This window comes from Brassica rapa, chromosome A07 (assembly GCF_000309985.2).
Source record: "Brassica rapa cultivar Chiifu-401-42 chromosome A07, CAAS_Brap_v3.01, whole genome shotgun sequence".
Taxonomy (NCBI): domain Eukaryota; kingdom Viridiplantae; phylum Streptophyta; class Magnoliopsida; order Brassicales; family Brassicaceae; genus Brassica; species Brassica rapa.
The window spans coordinates 18,250,080-18,272,673 of NC_024801.2; the positions used below are offsets into that span (position 1 = coordinate 18,250,080).

At 34.4% G+C, this 22,594-nt stretch overlaps 3 protein-coding genes across 3 annotated transcripts; 1 reads left to right on the forward strand and 2 right to left on the reverse strand.

The window, feature by feature from the left end:
* The first annotated feature begins 7,557 nt into the window (after positions 1 to 7,557).
* LOC103830086 (regulatory protein NPR6) lies at positions 7,558 to 10,869 on the forward strand. The gene is made up of 2 exons (XM_009105794.3): positions 7,558 to 8,779; positions 9,579 to 10,869. Exons 1-2 carry the CDS (start codon positions 8,330 to 8,332, stop codon positions 10,515 to 10,517), a joined length of 1,389 nt encoding a protein of 462 aa, XP_009104042.1. The 5' UTR covers positions 7,558 to 8,329; the 3' UTR covers positions 10,518 to 10,869.
* Positions 10,870 to 11,218: 349 nt separating this feature from the next.
* Positions 11,219 to 15,029, reverse strand: LOC103830087 (triacylglycerol lipase SDP1L). Its single transcript, XM_009105797.3, has 3 exons — positions 13,083 to 15,029; positions 12,853 to 12,996; positions 11,219 to 12,201 (listed from the first exon to the last, which is right to left on the reverse strand). Exons 1-3 carry the CDS (start codon positions 14,493 to 14,495, stop codon positions 11,395 to 11,397), a joined length of 2,364 nt encoding a protein of 787 aa, XP_009104045.1. The 5' UTR covers positions 14,496 to 15,029; the 3' UTR covers positions 11,219 to 11,394.
* A 246-nt stretch (positions 15,030 to 15,275) lies between these two features.
* On the reverse strand, positions 15,276 to 17,211 carry LOC103830088 (H/ACA ribonucleoprotein complex subunit 4). The gene has a single exon (XM_009105798.3). The coding sequence runs from the start codon at positions 17,146 to 17,148 to the stop codon at positions 15,505 to 15,507; it is 1,644 nt and encodes a 547-aa protein (XP_009104046.1). The 5' UTR covers positions 17,149 to 17,211; the 3' UTR covers positions 15,276 to 15,504.
* Positions 17,212 to 22,594: the final 5,383 nt, after the last annotated feature.

Below are 22,594 nucleotides of genomic sequence, written 5' to 3' on the forward strand. Positions count from 1 at the left end.
TAACAGATAATATTCTGATTGCACATGAAGTTATTCATGCTCTGAAGACAGATAGAAGCATCTCAAAAGAATTCATGGCCATCAAATCAGATATGTCGAAGGCGTATGATCGTGTGGAGTGGGGTTATCTTCGAGCTCTTCTTTTGGCTTTGGGGTTTGAGGCTGTCTGGGTTGAAAGAGTTATGTTTTGTGTATCAACGGTTAGATACTCGACACTCATTAATGATCAGCCTTTTGGAAGCATCCAGCCAGAGAGAGGGATCAGACAAGGTGACCCTTTGTCTCCGTTCCTTTTCGTTCTGTGTACTGAAGGTCTTATCCATTTAATTGAAAAGGCGGTTCAATGTGAAGCTATTCAAGGCATTCAGTTCTCACAGGAAGGACCGATGATTCATCATATGCTTTTCGCTGATGACAGTCTTCTAATATGTAAAGCAACGAGGGAACAAGCTAAGGAGTTGATGAGGATTCTTCAGGTTTACGAAAAAGCCACAGGTCAAAAGGTTAACGAAGCTAAATCAGCTATAACTTTTGGTTCGAAGGTTGATATCTTTACTAAAACTGCTATTCAGGAGATCACAGGCATCACTAAAGAAGGTGGTTCAGGAGTTTACCTTGGCCTTCCTGAATGTTTCAGCGGATCCAAAACCGAAATTTTGGCCTACATTTATGATAGATTGAAGGATCGCTTATCTGGCTGGTTTGCGAAACTTCTTTCTTTTGGAGGCAAGGAGGTTTTAATCAAGGCGGTAGCGATGGCAATGCCCGTGTATGCAATGTCCTGCTTTAAATTGACAAAAAAGTCTTGTGAAAATCTTACCAAGGCTATGGCTGATTTTTGGTGGAATTCTCTAGAGCATAAAAAGAAGATTCACTGGTTAAGTTGGACCAAGATGTGTCTGGCAAAAGAGCAAGGGGGATTGGGGTTTAAGGACATTCAAGGCTTCAATCAAGCGCTGTTGGCAAAGCAAGCTTGGCGTATTATCAATGATCCTGATTCTCTTTTTGCTAGATTTTTCAAGAGCAGGTACTTCAATTCTTCGAATTTCTTGTCTGCAAAGAATGGTCCCCGACCATCTTATGCTTGGCGAAGCATTCAATTTGGGAAGGAACTTCTGGTTCAAGGTCTGCGTAAACAGCGAGGTAATGGAAGCTCTGTGTTTGTGTGGACTGAGAACTGGATTGATGATAATGGAAGAAGGAGACCCTTGATGAAGAATATCCTTGTTGACCTAATGCTCAGAGTTAGTGACTTGATTGATCATCAAAATAGATGCTGGAATCTAGAGAAACTTGAGGAGCTTTTTTATGAGGAGGACATAAGGAGCATTCTGGCTATGAAAATTGCTTTTGACCATGATGACTACTGGGTTTGGCTGCATAACAGGAATGGTAGTTATTCAGTTAAATCTGGATATTGGTTCATCAACAGTTTGATTAACAGGTCATTTATTCAAGAAGCTGAAGCGAGACCCTCTCTGAATGATATCAAGAAAGAGATTTCGAAGATCTCTACGACTCCAAAAATCAAGGCTTTCTTCTGGAGGGCGGTTAGTAATGCAATCCCTGTTGGAGAATTGTTGGTGAAGAGAGGAATTAGAATGGACCCAGTATGTCAAGCTTGTGGTTTTCAGGGTGAATCTATCAACCATATTATCTTTGGTTGTTCGATTGCTAGACAGGTCTGGCCATTGGCCAATGTTCCCTGTATTGAGAATGGTTTTGATAAGAGATCACATTATTCGAACTTCCATGAAGTTTTGATAATGATGAAGAATATCTCGATTCTGGAAGAGGTCAGAAATGCTATTCCATGGATTGTATGGCACTTACGGAAATACAGAAATGGGATCATCTTTGAAGGAAAACAAAGCAGTGCTGAAGAATTAGTCATCAAGATTAAGGAAGAGGCGGACTTTTGGATGTTGGCTCAGAAAAACGAAAAGCAGAGGCTTAGGGAAGATCAAGAAACTATGACGGTTGTTAAGAAGTCATGGTCTTGTCCTCCATCTGGATGGCTCAAATGCAATATCGGTGTCTATCGTGATAAGGTTCAAATGAGGAGTGGGGCAGCTTGGGTTTTGAGAAATGATTTTGGCAAGGTCTTAATTCATAGTCGCCGTGCTTTCTCGAACATACGATCAAATGATGAAGCAAAATTCCATGGTCTCAGATGGGCTATTGAGAGCATGCATGATCATCGTCTCAATAGAGTTATTTTTGCTTTGGATGATGATACTTTTACGATGGTGATCCTAAGACCCAAGGCATGGCCAAACTTTAGATGCCAGCAACTGGAGCTTATGGAAAGTTTAAGCAAATTGGAGTGGTGGAGATTGGTTAAAGAAGATAGAGAAACTAATAGAGGGGCTTTTTTCATTGCTCAGAGTGTGATCCAGTTGGGTTATGCTCAATCTTATGTGGCTGCAGGACCTCCCTTTTGGTTGGCTAGTCTCTTTGAGAGTGAAGAAACTGACCTTTCTGCTTAGTTGGCGTTTTCGATGGATGGCTTTCAAGATTTTTTGGTTTGGATCGACGATAGTTTATGTTTGATATTGGGTTTAGTCTGATGTTTGGGTTGGAAGTTTTAGTTAGCTTTGGTTGTTTTAAGCATAGTAGTACGATCTGTATTTTGTATGTCACGGTTGCTTGATCTTTTAAACTTTCAATTAATATACCAGATGACAAAAAAAAAAAATAGAGTTAAGTTTCCAACAAGCGGAAAAAAACAAGAAAATTAAGTGATGACTGATGAGACATCCGCATATGATAAACAAAAACATTAAACGTATGTCATATATTTTTTAAGAACATGTCATTTTCAACATATACTTCAATAGGTTTTTCTTTTCCTTGAAGTAAAGACGTTAATGTTTGTTTTCTCATAGAGATAAATAGCTGAATGAGTTGTTCAAAAAAAAAAAAAAAAAGCTCAATGTACGTATTTCTATGCAATTCTAATGCTTTTCCAGTAAGTTACATATATATATATATTAAATTCAATAAAATGTAATTAGCAATTGTCAATGATTAATTCATATTAAAAACTAGTAGATAACTACATATATTGCATATCATAAAAAGCTCTTTGGATGTATATTGAACTAACAAGATAATACTATTGATACAAACACAAAAAAATGCTATAATTATCACTATTTTTAATTGATTAAACTTCCAAGTTTTTCAACTGTAAATCCATATCTGCATCCGCTTACAGTAATGAGGACAGGCTTAAGTATGTTAATCATCTTTAAATTTATTTGACCTACTATTTTAATTAAAGTGGTTTATAAAATTTAGTTTAGGTTTGATATTTTGTAACTCTTGGATATTTTGTAATTCTTGATAGTGTTTCAAGAAATTAAATTAAAACAAAAAATAAGTAGGAAATATTATAGTGGCCTGACAGATGGACCCGATCAACCGGCCGACATGCATCCCTATGTCCTTCAGCCCTACACCACCAATTTTAAATTTTACATTATTTATTGTGATTAACGAATTTTTTTCCTGTCCTTAAAATACTTTTTACCTGCATTATTGTTTCTGATACAAAATAAATTGACTTGTTCAGCCTCTGGCCCTCGACCATGCCTTTAGCTGAATTAGACACACACCGCTTTGAACGAAAGTGCTCTAACTAACTAGATATGCGACAAATTTTAAATTAAGTAAATATCTACCTAGTAATTTTTATGGAACTTTTGACATACAAGTAGTTTTTGTTGGCATCTGTCATTAATTTTATAAATTCCCCTAAAAACTGAATGTTTAAAATAAAATCAAAATCTCGTTTTGAAAAATAAAGAGTTCGATCTGAAACATAAAATACTGAAATTATGAAATCTTGGGACTATAATGTAATATTGTAGACAACACAAACAAAGGTTTCGTTCGTGGTGTTAATTATACGTGTAGTTGGAACCAAGGAGAAGCCATATTGTGTGTGTGTGTTTTTTTTAGTTAGCTAGCTTCAACGAACACAACGCGTTGAGATTAAAGATAATCCAATGGTTGAAAAAATCTTACCAAAATCACCCATCTATAAATTCTCCCAAAAATCTTCAATTTCCAAACAAGATCTTCAAAGTTTTAGGGTTTAATTTGGCAGAGAGCATTAGAAGAAAAAGTAAGTGGCAGAAGCTATATGCTATATTAATAATAATTCAATTATGTGATTGGTAGAGCTGTAACATTTAAGATACCAAATGACGAAAATAGACATAATTATAACTATAAGAATTAATAAAAAAACATAATACATATTTCCCAACAACTATAAAAGTTATATAAAAAACAAGTTAACTAATAAAGTATACAAATACTAGTATATATAAGTGTATTTTTTAATAAGAAGCAACAACGAAAAATAGTTTCAGCTTCATCATGATGAACACAAACATACAAAACCTAAACTCATAATTCAAAACGGTTATATGTTGCAAAAAATTAAACACTACGTTCGCAGTTTCTTATGACAACACAAAATTTTAAGTGTATGAATAATTATATAAGATCAAGAAAACAACATTCTTTACGTTTAGATTGAAATTCTTGACGGCTGCTTTTGGTCAAACCCAAACTTTTGTCATCAAGATATTTATAACAAAATTGTGCGTCGTTAGGATTAGGGTTGGAAAATATTATGTTGTTATTTTGCTTACTTTTAATTGAATATAGAGGGTATTTTAGTAATTGTTAATCCCCTATATATTATTTGAGAAGCATTGCAACATTTTTTGTAGGCACGTGTCATCACTAGAATGATTCTTAAAATCCTTAGAGAAATAGGTTGGTCCATCTAAATATATAATAAGCTTTTTATTAAACCACAATAAATACATTATTAATGTGCTTCATTATTTCCTTAAATAAGATTACGGAATTGCCTAATATGGCTAAAGTATATATAACAATTAATGATTTTGAATAATAAAGATTTGATAAAAATAAGTGTGTATTATAATTATATTTTTTAAATTTTAAGCTATTAAAATAAATTAAACAATCATAGTAACCATATAATGAAAATTAAAAAATTTATTTATATATTATATTTTGAATTTTTGAAAATGAGTATAAATTGCTAAAACTTATAAAAGTTTCACATTCAAATTTTGTTATCGATGATTTAAAACTTTTGTTATGACATGATACAAATAATTAAAAAATAATTTAAGTTGAAAGTCTCATTTAATAAGTATCAAAAATAAAAGATATATAAATATATGTATCATTTTAAATTAAACTATATGCCATATAAAAATACATAAATATCTTAATTTTAAAATTTACTTTGAACATTTTTTTGATAAAAATTTGAAAAAATATTAACAACTTAATTTTTTTAAATATTATAAATTACTTAAACCATTAATCCCACAGTGAAATTTTTGTTATCACTAATTTAGACTTTTTTCTACAACATATACAAATGATAAAAAATATGAGCAAAAAGCATCATTTAATAAATATTAATATTAAAATATACCATATATATGTTACTATCATTTAAATTTAAATATATCATATCAAATAGAAAAATATTTTTTCGATTTATAAAATTTATTTATATGTTCGCACCAATTTAATTATATAAGTAGTAGATATTGACTTTTTAATTATTCAATATATATTTATTATTTCATAATATGTTATAAACATATAATATATATAAAATAATTTATATATATAATGTTCATCCCGCGAAAAGCGCGGATCTTAACCTAGTTAATAGGTTATAATGCTAGCTTGTTCAAAGAGCATTTAGTTATTGAGCATATAGACGCTGCTAATGCTCTCTCGAATGCTTTGATAATTATTGTGATTGGATATAGCAAGGCTTTGAACCCAACTAACTACCGTCCCAATCAAGCTCTTAATCATATCTTTTGTTATTGGTATTAATGATTTGTAATTCATTGTACAATTTTTTGTTATTCAAAAAGTTGAGTGTTTTTAGATTTTGCAATTTTATTAAACTCTTATGTTATTGAAATAATGATTCTTTACATTTTATCAATCACTGGTTTCACAATACAACAGTTATAGTCATAGATGGTATTCTTAAAGTTTGGAAGATAAAAATTACATCCCAGTACTTCCATAGCATAACCGAAATCATTTACTTTTCTCTCCATCCTAACTATTATGAATCGCGTAGAAAATAACATACTTTCCTTCTTTTTCATGTACAAGAAAAAGTGGCAAACAAGAGAAGAGATGATGTTTGACCCTAAAAGAAAAAAGAAAAAAGAAAAACGAGAAGAGACGATGGGTCAATTAATGATAAGTTTGTTGTTGTTCAAAAAAGGAAGAAGAAGAAGAGATGGTCAGAAATGGACCAACGGTCAAAACGCCAAATCATCAAATAACATTTTTACTAAGTACAGTCGAAGCTTTTAGTGGTTTTCACTTTATACGCATTATACTATTGTTCTTATCCATTACCGTCCTGTCCAATTTACCATTTTCATATTAGCAATTTACCACGCATGCATTTGGCTTCGAATAGTGATCTTGGTTGGTCTGTTTCCTGCGATAAGTGTGGTAAATGGCTAAATGCTTTGAAAATAAAAGAGTTTCATAGACATGTCGTATAAAGTGGCTTGGTGCAAATCCAGTTTTTTTTAAAAAAAATCAAGTTTCATTTGTCCAAAAAAGAAAAGAAAAAAAGATAGGCCCTTTCTCAAAAAAAAAAGAAAAGAAAAAAAAAAGAAAATCAAAGTTTCATAGACATGTCGTATTGAAAATTATTATTCTCTAATATTTTGTGATCGGCGATGTTTCAATATGTTATTTGACATTTTCTAAAACAATTTCTTCCTTGCACCGAAAACCCTCATTTTATTAGCATTAGGTAACATATCAACCCCATATTTATATGTTTCTTATATAACATCATGGTGTTGATTGTGTTGTATCACATGTCGTGAACCGAGCCAAAAAGACAGTTGCCAAAGATCTTGTCTAGGTTCTATTTTCCTTGCAACTAAACTAAAACTAATATTTGCACCAAATTTTAGCAAAAAAAAAAAAAAACTAAATTAGTATTTCCTTGTCTCGAGTGTTAGGTGACATATGGTTTAATTTGGGTTTAAGTTAGGGCCTGACTGGTTCAACCGCAGCGGTTGCGGTTGCGGTTGCGGGAGTTTGCGGATGCAGGTGGTTACGGTTTCTAGCGGTTTTAAGAGATTTGTACGACTGGTTCTGCGGTTAGAAATTGGTGCGTTTGCGGGATACTTATGACTGGTTAACTACCAAATGCAGCAGCAGTTAAATAATAAATTAACAATATTTACATTTTATACAATTATAAAAATATCAAAAATAATAATATTATAATAAATATAAAATTTATATTTAGAAAGTTATAGTTTAATTTTTTTTTTAAAATATATAAAATATTTTTATTTTAAAGTTTTATAATATTAATTAAAATTTAATTGATATATTTTAGCATTTTTATAATTTCAATTTAATTTTTTATTGAATTTTTTTATTTTTGTATTTATATTGTTTTGGAAAAAAAAAAAAAATTTTGTCCTCCCGCAAACGCCCGCAACCGCAAACGCTAGCTGGAACCAGCTTTTGAATTTATGAGGTTCAGAGCGATTTGGAGCGCTTTGGAGCGGTTTAGAGCGGTTTGAGCGATTGTTGCAAAACGCCAGCAACCGCTACCAACCGCAAAAGCTGCGTTTGCGGGTGGTAGCGGGAAAACCAGTCATACCCTTAGTCGGTAGCTAATGATATGTCTTTTTTTATGAGTCCCTCTCTCTCTCATGGTTTTTATTTGACATTTACAAATTACAAAACTAATAATACTATATGTTAAGCAAACCGTAATGTCACGTTGTTATCTTCCAATTTTATAGTAACAAAGGATATATCACTGAAATTTCTCAAAACTCCAACTGTTTCCAGCCAATAAAAGAAAGCACACATGTCGACATTAATCATTTTATCGTCTTTTAATTTATTATAAATTAACTAGAGACCCCTTGGTCCGCCTATTCAGATCTATGTCTCTTTCTCTCTCTCTATCTCTCTATACACAAAAGACCAATCTTTCAAACACTATAGACTCTCTCCCTCTTGTGACCCAAAAAAAAAAAAAAAGACTCTCTCCCTCTCTTCTTCCTTCATCTTCTCCATGTGCTTCTCAAGATAAAAGCTTGACCCAATTATACTTACATGATTTTTTCTTTCAAAAAAACAAATCATTTTCTTCATTTTCTATTGCTTATGAAATCAAAGGATAGTATTTTTTATAGTACTCTGAAACCCTAAGTTTTACACACAAAAAAAAAAAGAATAAGCAGAAGCGATGACTAGTAGTGTCGAGGAATCTCTGTCGTTAGATTACCTAAACCTTTTAATCAACGGTCAAGCTTTCTCTGACGTCACTTTCAGCGTCGAAGGCCGTCTGGTCCACGCTCACCGCTGCATCCTTGCTGCACGTAGCCTCTTCTTCCGCAAATTTTTCTACGGATCTGATCTTCCACAAACAGGAACCAGTTCAGCTTCAGGAGCCAGAGTGGCCTCAGTGGGAGGAGTCGTACCGGTTAACTCTGTAAGTTACGAAGTTTTCTTGCTTCTACTTCAGTTCTTATACAGTGGTCAAGTCTCACTCGTACCGCATAAGCACGAGTCAAGATCAAACTGTGGAGATAGAGGATGTTGGCACACGCAGTGCACTGCAGCCGTTGATCTCTCCTTAGATATCTTAGCTGCCGCTCGTTATTTTGGAGTTGAGCAGCTCGCGTTGCTTACTCAGGTTCTAATTATTAAGAAATTCTTCTTAGGTTAATTGATTCTTGATCTTTAATCTTGGTAATGAACTGTTCCGCTTTGGCTCGGTTTGGTTCAGTTCGGTTGAGTTAAATTTCGAAACCCTATTGATGATGATACACGTATATAAAAATAGATAAGAGCTGGTATTATATAGATTTCATGTGTAACTAAGGTTAAAGATTTCTTGCATTGCACGTACTGAAACTTTCTTTCAGGACTTCGACGGCGATGAACTGATGTGTTGTGTTGCACAAAGAGAAAAATTACTCAATTAATAACTTTTGGGTTTTTTGTGTGGTTTTCTTTCATCCATGATCCAAACTCATCACATAAATATATATTTTGAAAATAGTAACTTTGACTAATAAATAATAGGGATTTTATTAGTAACCCACCAATTGAGAAAAAATGATATCATTAACTTGTTTTGTTTGGGCTAAGAGGATTGACATGATCATTATGCGATTTTGCATGAATTTACTATGACATATATGATATATGTCTATAACGGCCATTTAAGTTCAGCAATTCCACAAATGCAATGAATCAAAAGATTTTATCATTCTATAGGCCACCATTAGGTCTTTTTCCTATCATGGTCTTACCTCACTTTCCTCATTTGGAGTTAGATACAATGAAAACCCTTGGTGCAAAAATAGTTCCTTTTGAGTACTCCTTTACAATGAACGAACATGCATATTGATGCAAATGGAAAATAAATAATGGATAGTGTCTACAAATTCAACACTTTGTCTTAACTTTCATTTTCTTTTTAATCACAGAAACATTTGACAAGCATGGTGGAGAAAGCCTCCATTGAAGACGTGATGAAAGTACTAATAGCTTCAAGAAAGCAAGACATGCATCAGTTATGGACCACATGCTCCTACCTAGTCTCCAAATCTGGTCTTCCAACAGAGATTCTAGCCAAACATCTCCCAATCGAACTCTTAGGCAAGGTTGAGGAGCTTCGTCTCAAATCATCCATACCTCTACGTTCTCTAATGCCTCACCAACATGACCAAAACTCGGCTCTAAACCTAGAGGACCAGAAGATCAAGAGGATGAGACGAGCATTAGACTCCTCGGATTTTGAGCTAGTAAAGCTTATGGTTATGGGAGAAGGACTCAATCTAGACGAGTCATTAGCTTTGTTTTACGCGGTGGAGAATTGTAGTAGAGAGGTTGTGAAGGCACTTCTTGAGCTTGGAGCAGCTGATGTGAACCATCCGGCAGGTCCCACCAGGAAAACCGCACTCCACATCGCAGCAGAGATGGTCTCTCCGGATATGGTGGCCGTGTTACTTGACCACCATGCTGATCCAACCGTTCAGACAGTTGATGGTATCACTCCTCTTGACATCCTTAGAACCCTAACTTCAGATTTTTTGTTTAAGGGGACAATTCATGGATTGACTCACATTGAGCCTAATAAGCTCAGACTTTGTCTCGAGCTGGTCCAGTCTGCTGCAATGGTGATTTCTCGAGAAGAAGGGAACAATAACAATAACGTTAACAACACCGTGATCTACCCTAGGATGAAAGACAAACGGGTAAAGGGGAGTAGTTTGGATTCAAGATTGGTTTATCTTAATCGTGGAGCTACAAATCCGGATTTTGGAGATGAACATGGCAATCAGACGGAAGAAACGAGCCTGCATCATCATCATTATCATGACCCGTCAACGATGTATCATCATCATCACCACCACCACTTCTAGGTTTTCTTCTAAGACGATCATTTTCTAGTTACGATAAGACATATTGAAGAACTAGTTAATTTTTGGTTGTGGTCTTTTTCTATGTGAATATATGGACATGCCACACATGCCAACAAATGTAAACGTTTATTCCATGAAAAGTGAAAGGAAATGAGAAGACAAGGAGGCCACAAACAAAAGGGCCATATACTTATGTTGAATATAAAAACAACAACAATTTATTTGTTTTTGGAATCAATGAAGCCTTTTATAAAAAAAAAGAGACACTAAAAATAGTTTTGACCATATATATACACTAGATTCGGATTTATGCATCGCGGAAGTAACTGTATAACAAAACAAAACAAAAATATATAACTATCTCAATTATCAAAGATTCTTTTTATTTAAGTCAAATACATATGATTAAAAAATATACAGGTCATTTGAATTGTCATGTATTTCAGTAAAAAAATTATTGTGTTAACTTCACGACAATGTTAACGTGTACAAATACAATAGGTTAAACCCAAGTAATTATTCGACTCTTGAAGAAATCTCGAATATTGGGTAAATATGATTTCAGTGAAACTCAAACTGACATTCTCAAAAGATTTTCATTTGCAATTCCAAGTTATACAGAGCGTCTATCTAAAACTTAAAAATATGGTAGATCAGTTAAGCTCGAGCATTAACTTATGTATAACATTATTCTCTAGAAATCGTAGTTAAATCATTAATTAATCTTTTCTTTCGTGGCAGAATAAAATAACAATCAAACAAAAAGTCTCATCACTAAAATAAATTTTTTACAAAATATTAAGGACTGTACTACAAAATTTAAAAGTAACCATAAGATTTACAACATAGTCCTTTCCAAAAAAGGAAACATCAACCATTACTCGTGGTGTTGGCTTAGATTCGTATCCACCACCGTCTCTACCTCCGCGTCTCCGTCTTCCGAAGCCGAGCTACCTCTATCGATATCCTTCTCCGGAGAATCAAGTTGCACGCACTCGGGAGCTTCATCAACGTTTTGCCTATCCTCCACATCTTGATTATTCCTCCTCAAACTCTCCCCTCTAACAAGATTCAACACGAATCCATTATGCGTCCTCCCCGTCTGCAGATAATCCCCTTCCGCCACCGTGATGCTCCTCGAAGAAGCGTCTCCGTTCAAATCAACCCCCGGATCAGCACCGTCGAGGTTCTGAACGTAGTCCATGAACATCTGAGCAGACGTGGTCCTCTCCAACGGTCCACCAGACCTAGTCCAGTCTCCAGCCTCCGGGGAATCTCCGTCGTGCGAGCTGTTGCAGTTACCGCCTCGGTGGACGACGAGTTGCTGGTAGAGCAACGCGGCTTCGGCGAGGACGTCGTCGTCGACGGATCCGGCTGAGTTCTCGCGCGCGATGCAGTTCCAGGAAGGGATTCTTCTGGAGGCGCTGAATCTGGTGGGGCCTACGGGTAGAGGATGTTGGGAGGAGGATGAGACGGAGACGGAGGCGGAGGCGGCGGCGGCTGCTCTTCGTGCGGTGCGTTTGATGCGGCGCATGTGGTTGAGGACGGCGACGCACTCGTCGAGGGCGAGTTCGATGCCGAAGTTTGCTTTGATGACGGCGAGCTTCTCCCAGGTGCATCTCCTTCCTTGGTTTGCTGCCTTTTGAATCTCTACGTTGGATGGGTTCTGTATGATCTTCAAGTACTGCATATGGAACACACATAGAGCAATAAGATAAGAAATGATTAATACATTCACATTCGGTTCATTCGGGTTTTAGATTTTGGAGGCGTAAGATTAGTAGCTCTGTTAAGATGAAATCTCTACGATTTGAATTTTCGCGGTTTGGTTCGGATACGAATATCCGTTTATGCTATCTAAAACTATTTTTCAATTCAAAACTATTAGAGAAAAAAATCTTATTAACAAAATATACAACATACAAATTTAGATGTTTATGATCAAATACCAAACTATACATTCAACTGAATATTTCAGTTATTTATTTATATGTTTTTTTTGGAACAAATTTATGGTTTAAATATTTTTTTTGGACAAACTATTTATGGTTTAAATATTTATTTTAGCACTCATTACTCATTAGGATATTTTATCATTTCACCGAATTTGTTTGTTCTGAATTCAGGTTTGGTATAGTTCTCTCTTTTTTTTTTTAATTTTTGAATTTTTAGGGATTTTTTTATACATGGATAAAATTAGAACCTAAAATATTGTAAGACCTTTTCAAAATTTACGTCGGCTCAGTTCGGTTCGGATTCATTTCTATCGGGTTTTCGATTCTCGATTCTGATTTTTTTTTGTCCACCCCTAAATTGTTACAAGAATTTTGCTTACCTGAGAAATAGTGGCGGGCATGACGATAGTGACATCCCCTTCCCACTCTTGAGCAAACAGCTTAGCTACTTCTCTCAGAGGCAACCCGAGCTCTAGTACTTGATTACATCTATGCTTCACTTCCATCTCCATAAGTTGAGCAAGCTATGATATAACAAGAGATTTACTTTTGAGAAATGAATCACAACTTTGTCTATTACTAATGGAAAAAGTGAATATATGAACCATACCTTTGCTGCAAATCTGCCTCCACAAGCTCTCACAAACTCCTTCATCCTCAAGAAAGGTGCGATGTGAGGGTTAGCTTGACTCACAATGAAATGGTTAACATTAAAAAGCTCTTTGAGTTGAATCATCGGTAAGTCCATCTCCAAACTACCGTCTCTCCATCGCCTAACCGATGCTCCTGAGGTCTCTTCAGGATTAAATATTGGGTGATAAGGAACAATCTCACCAGTTCTGTCTTTAGCCATGAGTTCCTGAGCCTCAAAAAGACCTGGAAAGGCACAAGATGCAGTCACTGCACTCCATATCACCACATGAGGAGAAGTCAGATAGTTAAGGCATCTAGGCGGCTCGTGCTTCCTCGGGGAACAAACCGTTATCCCAAGAATCCGTCCTGTCATGTCGTAAGCCTCTTGGAACGTGAGATTGTTGGTGAGGTTCCTCAGCTTCCATTGCAAATGTCTGATCTCATGAACCGCACCTTGAGTCATCACACGTTTCGCAATAGTGAAGATCCCTCCCATCTGATCAAAGAACTGCAACGCGTGCCACGAGCCTTCAAAGAAGCTTTGTAACTCAGGCCACGACCTTGTCCCCACGACCGCACACATCACCGACCCCACGCTTGAACCGGCTATAATCCTCGGCAACAGCTTGTGTTCCACAAGGGTCTTAACCACACCGAGATGGAACGCACCGAGAGAAGCTCCTCCGCTTAGAAGAAGAGCCGTTCTTCCAAACGCGTGCCTCGTCTCGTGCATGAAAGATAGTTTCTCCTCGAGAGAAAGCTCTTCAGTGTCCGTATCACAAACCATCCTAAGCTGCGTAGAGACCTCGTCTATATACTCCTTGATGAGTTTCGGAACCTGAAGCCTTCCTTTGTGAAGCTCAGGGTTACACATGTTACCGAGGTTCCTCACAAGATCAGCTCTCATGCAGAAGATAATGTCTCTCAGAGAATTCTCGTGACGTCTATGCTTAAGCTCCTCGAGCTTGTTCCTCACGAGCTCCACATCGAAAAGATCGGTCTCGTTCATCTTGGGAGTCTCTTTATCAAGCATCTTGGCGGCGTGAGACCATTCCTCATGAGTCAATGCAGCTGTCATCATGTTCCTCCAGAACTTCCTCCTGTAAGCCATCTCAGCCTTTGCTTTTAAGCTTGTGTAGCGGTTCAACATAAAGGCCATCGTTGTCACCATAGCTAATATCCCTTGTGGGTTTCTCGGGTGTAGCCAGGACACACACGGTGATAGAAAAGATCTAGCTCCTCCGTAGAAACACACGAGGAATCTGAACAGTTTGTGTCTGAGCGTAGTCGTTGATTTGCAGAGCAGGACACGAAAGGCTATTGTTCTTCCGATGATACCCGTGGGTCCTATTGAGAACGGATCCACGCTTGCCTCGTTGCTTATATCCATTGTGTCTGGGGACTCAGAGACCTATTCTAAACGCATGCAAGACAAGAATCAAAAGAGGTTAATCGAAAGAATAAAACATGATAGAAAGTGTTTTGAGAGAGATGCATTTGGATCTATGGTAAAAGGGGAAGAACAGAGGAAAATAACTTTTTTCAGATTCATTTGGTAAGAGACAAAAATGGAGACGTAAGACGCACGCTAGTCTTTTTGGACTTTCTATATTTGGGAATCCAAATTTACGTTACATGACAAATGTGAAAAAAGAAGAAAAAATAGTTCTCTTTTGCACACACAAATAGTCGATGTGTTTTGAAACGCTCGTCGGATTCAAACATCTTTCGGATCCTAGTAGATAACTTCAGTATTATCCTCGTGTTCATTATTTCTTATATAGCGGCAATAACAGGGAGACTTCTCGTGCTCGGTCCAATGGCAATAAGGAGGACTTATAAACCTGTAACCAAACAGACTTAGTCGTATCCTCATTGCCAAACAGACTTAACTAACACAAAGGACAAGGACCCAAGAAACTGGTAAAACAACAATGCTCTCTCTCTCAATCCATTAACAAGTACTAAATGCAAACAAGTCCACATTCCTTTTATCCATTCCATACATGAGTTAATGTGTTCTTGGTGTGCAGTCACATACCTGGTAAATTGCTCTATCCATATGAAGTAGTAAAGTTGAGATTAGTTATTGTTTGAGTCCTTCCACAGGTTGTCCAAGTTTCCTATAATTAAATTATTCATTGTAACTTGATCCACATGTTCAAGCAAATAACAAGAGTTATCATTATCACAAAACGAACTTTCACACTGTAGAATGTTGAAAAACATAAGAACCAAAACCATCACTCATAAAGTCTTGCAGATAAAAGGAAAAACATAAATGTAAAAAACTAAGAAAAAAAAAAACTAATCTGAAGTGAGACGTTGGATACAAGCATAAAATGCCTTTTGTCTCACTTTTATCCAGAATAGATACCATAACACAAAACTCAAACTAATTATTCCTCATCTTCGCTGTCTTTGCTTTTCTTCTTCTTGTCCTTCTTTTTCTTCTTCTCACTCTTCTCCGCTGAAGCAGCTTCATCTACCTCCTTGCTCTTCTTTTTCTTCTTCTTCTCACTCTTCTCCGCTGAAGCAGCTTCATCAGTCTCCTTGCTCTTCTTTTTCTTCTTCTCTGACTTTGGTGTCGCTACCTCTTCTTTCTCCTCCTCCTTGTCCTTCTTCTTCTTCTTCTCCTTCTTCTCAGACTTCACCTTCTCTTCACCCTCACCTCCTTCAACATCTTTGGTCTTCGCCTTCTTGGTTGACACAGGAGCGGGGCTGTCACTGCTCTCATCACGCTTGTGCTTACGCTTGCTCACTTCTCCATTCTCAGCCTCGACCTTCTCCACGACAGCTACAACCTTCTCAGGAGCCGCAGCAGCACCAGCGATCATAGCATCACCACCTGTTGGCAAAACAACGTTCCTGCTCCACTCAACAGGCGTCTTCTCATTAGGCTTCCCATGCTTATCCAACTTCCCATCAGCGATAAGCTTCTTCTTCATCGAAGCTCTAGGCCCCAAACCCCACTTCCTCGGGTAAGTATCCCTATCCATCACCACCCTCTTGATCTTCGCCACAACGCCATGATCACACGTCGCCATCACAGAGGTCGTCATCTCAGCGATACCAACAGCAATCGCCTCACCTTTAGTCGTCATCAAAACAACCTCAGTACCAACATCAATATCATTCTCGAACCTCAACAGCCCGGGAATCATCAGCTTAGCACCGTAGCAGATCGCATTAACCGCAGAGTCCTTCACAACGAGCCTCTTGTAGCTCGTCAAGATCACCTCAAGAGGCATAATAACCCTCCTGAGATAACTCTCATCCTTGTAGTTATCATACATCCACTGAGCGTCCATGACATCATGCATAGTAACCATGTTATCATTCTCACCCAAGATCCCAGACCTAACCCTCCTAAGCTCTTGCATATGCCCACCGACACCAAGAAGCAACCCCAAGTGAACACACATGGTCCTAATGTAAGTACCCGCCTCACAAGAAACCCAGAACACAACCAAATGCCTATCCGCATCGTACTCAAGCAACTTACTCTGATAGATCGTCCTAATCCTCAGCTGTCTCTTCACAGCAGAGATCAAAGGCGGTCTCTGGAACACAGCTCCGGTGAGAGACTCAAGAGCCCTCGCCACCTTCGCAACATCGGGGACAGCAGAGTGGAGACGAGCAACGCAGACGTACTCTTTCCCCGCGCCTTGCTGAGACTTCACAAGCCTCGTGGCTCTGTCGATGCAGACGATGAGGTTACCCGTGACTTTAGGGTCAAGGGTTCCACTGTGTCCTGTCTTCTCAACGCGGAGGATGCGTTTTATCCAAGCGACGACCTCGTGGGAAGAAGGGTTCGAGGGCTTGTCGAGGTTGATGACACCGTAGCGGATGTAGTCAATGAGGGGACGCTTGAGAGGGGAGTGGCCGGAGGAGATGGGAGTGTAGTGACCGGTACGGACGTTGAGGAGGTCGTAGTTCTTGAGGAGGAGGGGCCACTGGGATGTGTCGATGGCGGGGGTGAAGCTTTGGGGCTTGATCATGTAGTCTCCGGTGTCGGCTGGAACTTCTTCGACTTCTGTCATGGTGTCGGCTGTTGGGTTTAGGGTTCTTGTCGGAAAAAGGGTTTTGAGTGATGGAGGAGGAAGAGGCGCAAGTGTGGGGTTTAAAAAGGGGTTTAGAATTAGGGTTTCTTATAAATTTTATTGGGCTTTGGTATGAGTTAACGGCCCAATTAAGAATATACGATTTGCATTGCCGGGCCAATAAAAAGACCAAATAGCCAATAGGAGATGAAATGATGAATGGGAGGCCGAAATAGTTTCAAAGAAATTCATATTCACCAATTTTTTAATCAAAGAGATATTATTTCAAACAATTTTATAAGATTAAAATATTATTTTCTAAATATTGTAAAGAATTCATAAATTTTTCATAGTTGTTTTCGGTTTCAGATTATCCGGTTGTTATCGTGTATACATATACTAAACAAAACACCACCAAATAAGAATGAATTTCGAAAAAGAAACGAATCTAAATAAAGTAAAAAACAATTGAAACAAATATCAGTTTAAATTTTGTATACTGGTTATGTAAATGAAAATTTTTTAATCCACTAAATTTATATTTATCCAATTTCATTTTTCCTATAACAAAACTTTTCTTAATCCTAAATGCATTGTACCATAGGGTCTTTGATCCCCTACATCCCTCAGATGTAGATGTTGATTATGAACCTATTTTCTTTGCGCTTACTATAACCACATTCGACCGGATTTCATTCGGGCTAACTTGAAGTTTTACTGATGCATATAAATTTAAGAGAATTTGTACTCCCTACATACCACTTTTTCCCTATTTGCACTCCATACCCTATATCCCTCCAATTTTCTTCCCCCCAACATTACCATTTTCCCCCCATTCAATGATATCCCACCTTTGTTAGTATATTTAGCTAATTTACTCAATTTAATATACTTTCAGAATTAATATTTTGATAACGATTTCTTTAGTGTTTAGACATAAAATAAAAACCAATACGCAAATTTTTGCTTAACATTAAATTTATCTGGTACATGATTTTCTTTAAAAAAAACGAAAATGAGATAATTCCCGGTGTTTAATCAAAGTCTAAAACTAAAAGGACTACTCATGAATGAAAAGTCAAATAATTGTGAAATATTCGATACGAAGGCTAGGAAAAAGCAAATACGGTTTGCCAATACTGTAAGAAGTTTACATTACCATTAGCGAACAAGATAAAGTAAGAAAGCATAAGATATCAAGTCTTTCAACACCAATTCATGATCCCAATGAACAAACATATATATATATATATAATATTATCTGAGAAATTAGGTTTTTACTCACGTTAACTATAACGATGGTTGGTTACACTGATACCTTTAATGAATTAAAAATATTATATTTACAATACTATTATTTATTTCTTATTTAGTTTCCTTTTTAAAATTTTCTGAAAACATATACAAATAGCAATGAATTAAAAATATTACATTTACAATACTATTATTTAATTCTTATTTAGTTTCCTTTTTAAATTTTTTTGAAAACATATACAAATAGCAAAAATGAATTTTCTTATAAATAAAAAAAAAGAATTGAAAAATGAAAATATATATGTATGTATAATATGATTTCATAAAAAAAATAGAAAATTCACAGAATAGTAATATTAACTTTTAAAAATATTTTAAAATAAAATATCCTTTTGAAATACTAAAATATTTTCTTTATATGTATATTTTATTAGATGAAAAATATAAATTTGTATATGACTTGATTTCATTAAAAACAATTTACAAGAAATCCAAAAAGTGAAAAACACGAAATCTAAGATGATATTTGCTTGAGCCATCATATATATCCAGTTCTAGAAAACCATATTATTCTAGAATCGAATGTTTCGTGATACACTTGCAAGTTACTTTTGTTTATTGACACAGTTACTGCGAGTTACGAGCCATATTTAAATATATAGAAAACATGCGATTTAGAAAACAGGCTTTGAATCCCCTATATATTATTTGAGAAACATTGTAACATTTTTTGTAGTCACGTGTAATCACTAAAATAATTCTTAGAGCCTTTAGAAAAATAGGTTGGTCCATCTAAATATATAATAAGATTTTTATTAAATCACAATAAATACATTATTAATGTGCTTCATTATTTCCTTAAATAAGATTACGGAATTGCCTAATGTGGCTAAAGTATATATGACAATAAATGATTTTGAATAAAGATTTGATAAAAATAAGTGTATATTATAATTATATTTGTTTAATTTTAAACTATTAAAATAAATTAAACAATCATAGTAACCATATAATAAAAAATAAAAAAAATATTTATATATTATATTTTGAATTTTTAAAAACAAGGATAAATTACTAAAACTGTTAAAAGTTTCACATTCAAATTTTGTGATCTATGATTTAAAACTTTTGTTATGACATGATACAAATAATTAAAAAAATAATATAAGTTAAAATTCTCATTTAATAAGTATCAAAAATAAAAGATATATAAATATATGTATCATTTTAAATTAAACTATATGCCATATAAAAATACATAAATATCTTAATTTTGAAATTTACTTTGAACATTTTTTTTGATAAAAAATTTGAAAAAATATTGACAGCTTAATTTCTTAAAATATTATAAATTATTTAAACCACTAATCTCACAGTAAAAATTTTGTTATCATTAATTTAGACTTTTTTCTATAACAGATACAAATGATAAAAATATATGAGCAAAAAGCATCATCTAATAAATATTAATATTAAAATATACTATATATATGTTACTATCATCTAAATTTAATTATATATCATATCAAATAGAAAAATTATTTTTTCGATTTATAAAATTTATTAATACGTTCGCACCAATTTAATTATATAAGTAGTAGATAATGACTTTTTAATTATTCAATATATATTTATTATTTCATAATATATTATAAACATATAACATATAAAATAATTTATATATATAATATTCATTCCATGCAAGGCGCAGATCTTAACCTAATTGTATATTTAATTGATTTGATTCATACTATCTTCATTAAACATTAAATTGTTATAATATAACATATTCTATCGCTATTAGTTCTTTTTATTACAAATTTCTGAACATGAATTCACACAGCCCGCAGCTTTCCCCATATCTGTCCATAAAACACAACCACAAAAACATTAATGATATATATATATATATATATATAATATTAATGGAGAATCATGATATCGCATAAGAATATATAAACCAATTCATTATCAGCTAGAATAAAAGTAAGGCTAAACTTACTTTGATTTTCAGTAAGAGCACAACGATGATTAACACAACCCACTTGGCATAAATAGTCAATTTGGTTGATTGTGTCTTGTTTTACATAACCAGGCATACCACATTCCTTAGCACATTTGAGGTCACATTTTTTAGCGTTTAGAAGATTAAATGGATCAATAATACACAGTTCATTACATTTAAAAAAGCATAATGCACGCGATATTGGATCAGACGCGTAAACCGATTCAGTTAGATGGTTTCCAATCATTAACATCATCGCTACCAATACGAACATTTTTGTGTTCTCCATGTCTATGAGGATTTTTCTTATGTATAGAAAGTGATTGTTTCATTGGTAAAAATGTATTATTTATATATAAATGTGATACATATTATATTATACTAGTTAGAATTTATCCAAAAGATTCCTAATTCATAAAGAAAACGGATCTCCAATAGTTAGATAGTATATCCAATATTTGACTAAAAAATAAAAGATAATAATCTTATATAAATGACAGATTGGGTATACTATCTTTTGTTTTTTTTTCATCAAAGATTGGATATACTATCTAACTATTGGAGATATGTTACCTATATGAATTAGAAATATTTTGGATAAATAGTTTTATATAAGATCTATCATATTTAAACTTTCTTCATTTGTACATTTTCAATACTAAATTGTATACTTACAAATTAGTAATCATTTTGATAAGTTCTAAATAGTTTTAGGTAAAATTTAACATAATTAAATTTACAAACGAGAAAAATTTAAAATAAAGTGAAAAAACTCAAGCCTAATCAAACTCCACAATGAAAATGATGAAAATAAAAAAAACGGCGTATAAAGAAGAACTCAATCATGATTCACGATAAATGGTGAAATTCCTCTAAAACCCGATTGATGATGATGCATCAAAAAGCTGCCAGACTTTTATAAGGATATATATCTTATATGTGCGTATGAAAACTTATCATGTACACATTATTCAACACCCTAGTTACAGTAAAATATGACAGAAGATATGTTTGATGAAAATTCCAATGCCAAATATGTCAATGATGATGAGAATCATGAAATGGACATTTTGCCTCAAATCGTGATCGTGTAGGAACAAGATTATTGTGAGCGAATGTGAGTATTCTGCGGTAAAACCATGATCAAGGATTACTTTAAGAAGATATATTTTTACTGAGAAACATACATTGAAAAATAAGATGACTAAATTTTAAGAAGCGTTTGAGCTATAGCAGGAGAACAATAAAACCTTCATGGATTTGAACTGAATGAAACACATATTAAATTCCCATATATATATTAAACAATAGATGTGCGGCATTATACAACTTTATGGAAATTAGAATACAACTATTTAGAAAATATCAGTGTTCTAAAAACCGTTTTAGGCGTTAAGACTCTCTAAAACCATAGCGGTGTTCTTATAAAATGCATAGGTAATTATAATAAGATAATAATAAATAATTTAGTGTTTGTAAAGAGAAATTTGCCAAATATGATTCAAAACATGATTTTAAATGCAAACATATACCTAAACTTGAATCAAATGCAAAACTAACCTAAAAACCTTGTGAAATTACAGCCAGTCCCTTGTGACTAAACAAAAAAAACAGAATCCATTTTTACGAATATAGTTCCAGTAAGTCTTTTGAGTCGTCCGAGATGCTGGACTTCGTCTAGACGACTTCCAAGTAAGTTGTCTGGTGTAGTTGATCTTAAAAATATTTTTTAAATTTTTTAAAAATATTTTGACAGATGAAAAATTAAAATCTTGTAATTATAAACAATTTTAAATAATGTAAATTAAGATATAATAAAATTGAATTGTTTTCAGCATAGATGAGTGAAAGTAGTTAATCATGATATTTTTTTGGTTTTAGGGTTCGACAACATATATTGTAGTATTGTATGTATTCTTAGGGTTATATTTTGGAAAGCTTGAGTGAATGTTTTTTTTGAGAATTTTTTTTTTTACCTATAAGTGTTTATTTTTGTGTATAGTTAACACTTTTGAAATTTAATTTGATTATATGAAGTGTTTAGTTAGTTAATTAAGTTTAGGGATTATGTTTAGGGTCTAGACGACTAACTTGTAAGTCGTCTGGTGAATAATTTAAACCATACAACTTATATGTAATTCGTCTAAATATTTCCGCCTAAATTTGTTTTGAGTGATGGAGGAGGAA

Bases quoted from the DNA above. Each gene is read 5' to 3' on its own strand.
- LOC103830086 (XM_009105794.3), top strand. From the start codon at position 8,330: ATGACTAGTAGTGTCGAGGAATCTCTGTCGTTAGATTACCTAAACCTT. The intron at 8,780-9,578 runs GTTCTAATTATT...TTTTAATCACAG, and splicing joins AGCTCGCGTTGCTTACTCAG to AAACATTTGACAAGCATGGT.
- LOC103830087 (XM_009105797.3), bottom strand. From the start codon at position 14,495: ATGGATATAAGCAACGAGGCAAGCGTGGATCCGTTCTCAATAGGACCC. The intron at 12,997-13,082 runs GTATGGTTCATA...GTTATATCATAG, and splicing joins GAGGCAGATTTGCAGCAAAG to CTTGCTCAACTTATGGAGAT. The intron at 12,202-12,852 runs GTAAGCAAAATT...TTCCATATGCAG, and splicing joins TGCCCGCCACTATTTCTCAG to TACTTGAAGATCATACAGAA.
- LOC103830088 (XM_009105798.3), bottom strand. From the start codon at position 17,148: ATGACAGAAGTCGAAGAAGTTCCAGCCGACACCGGAGACTACATGATC.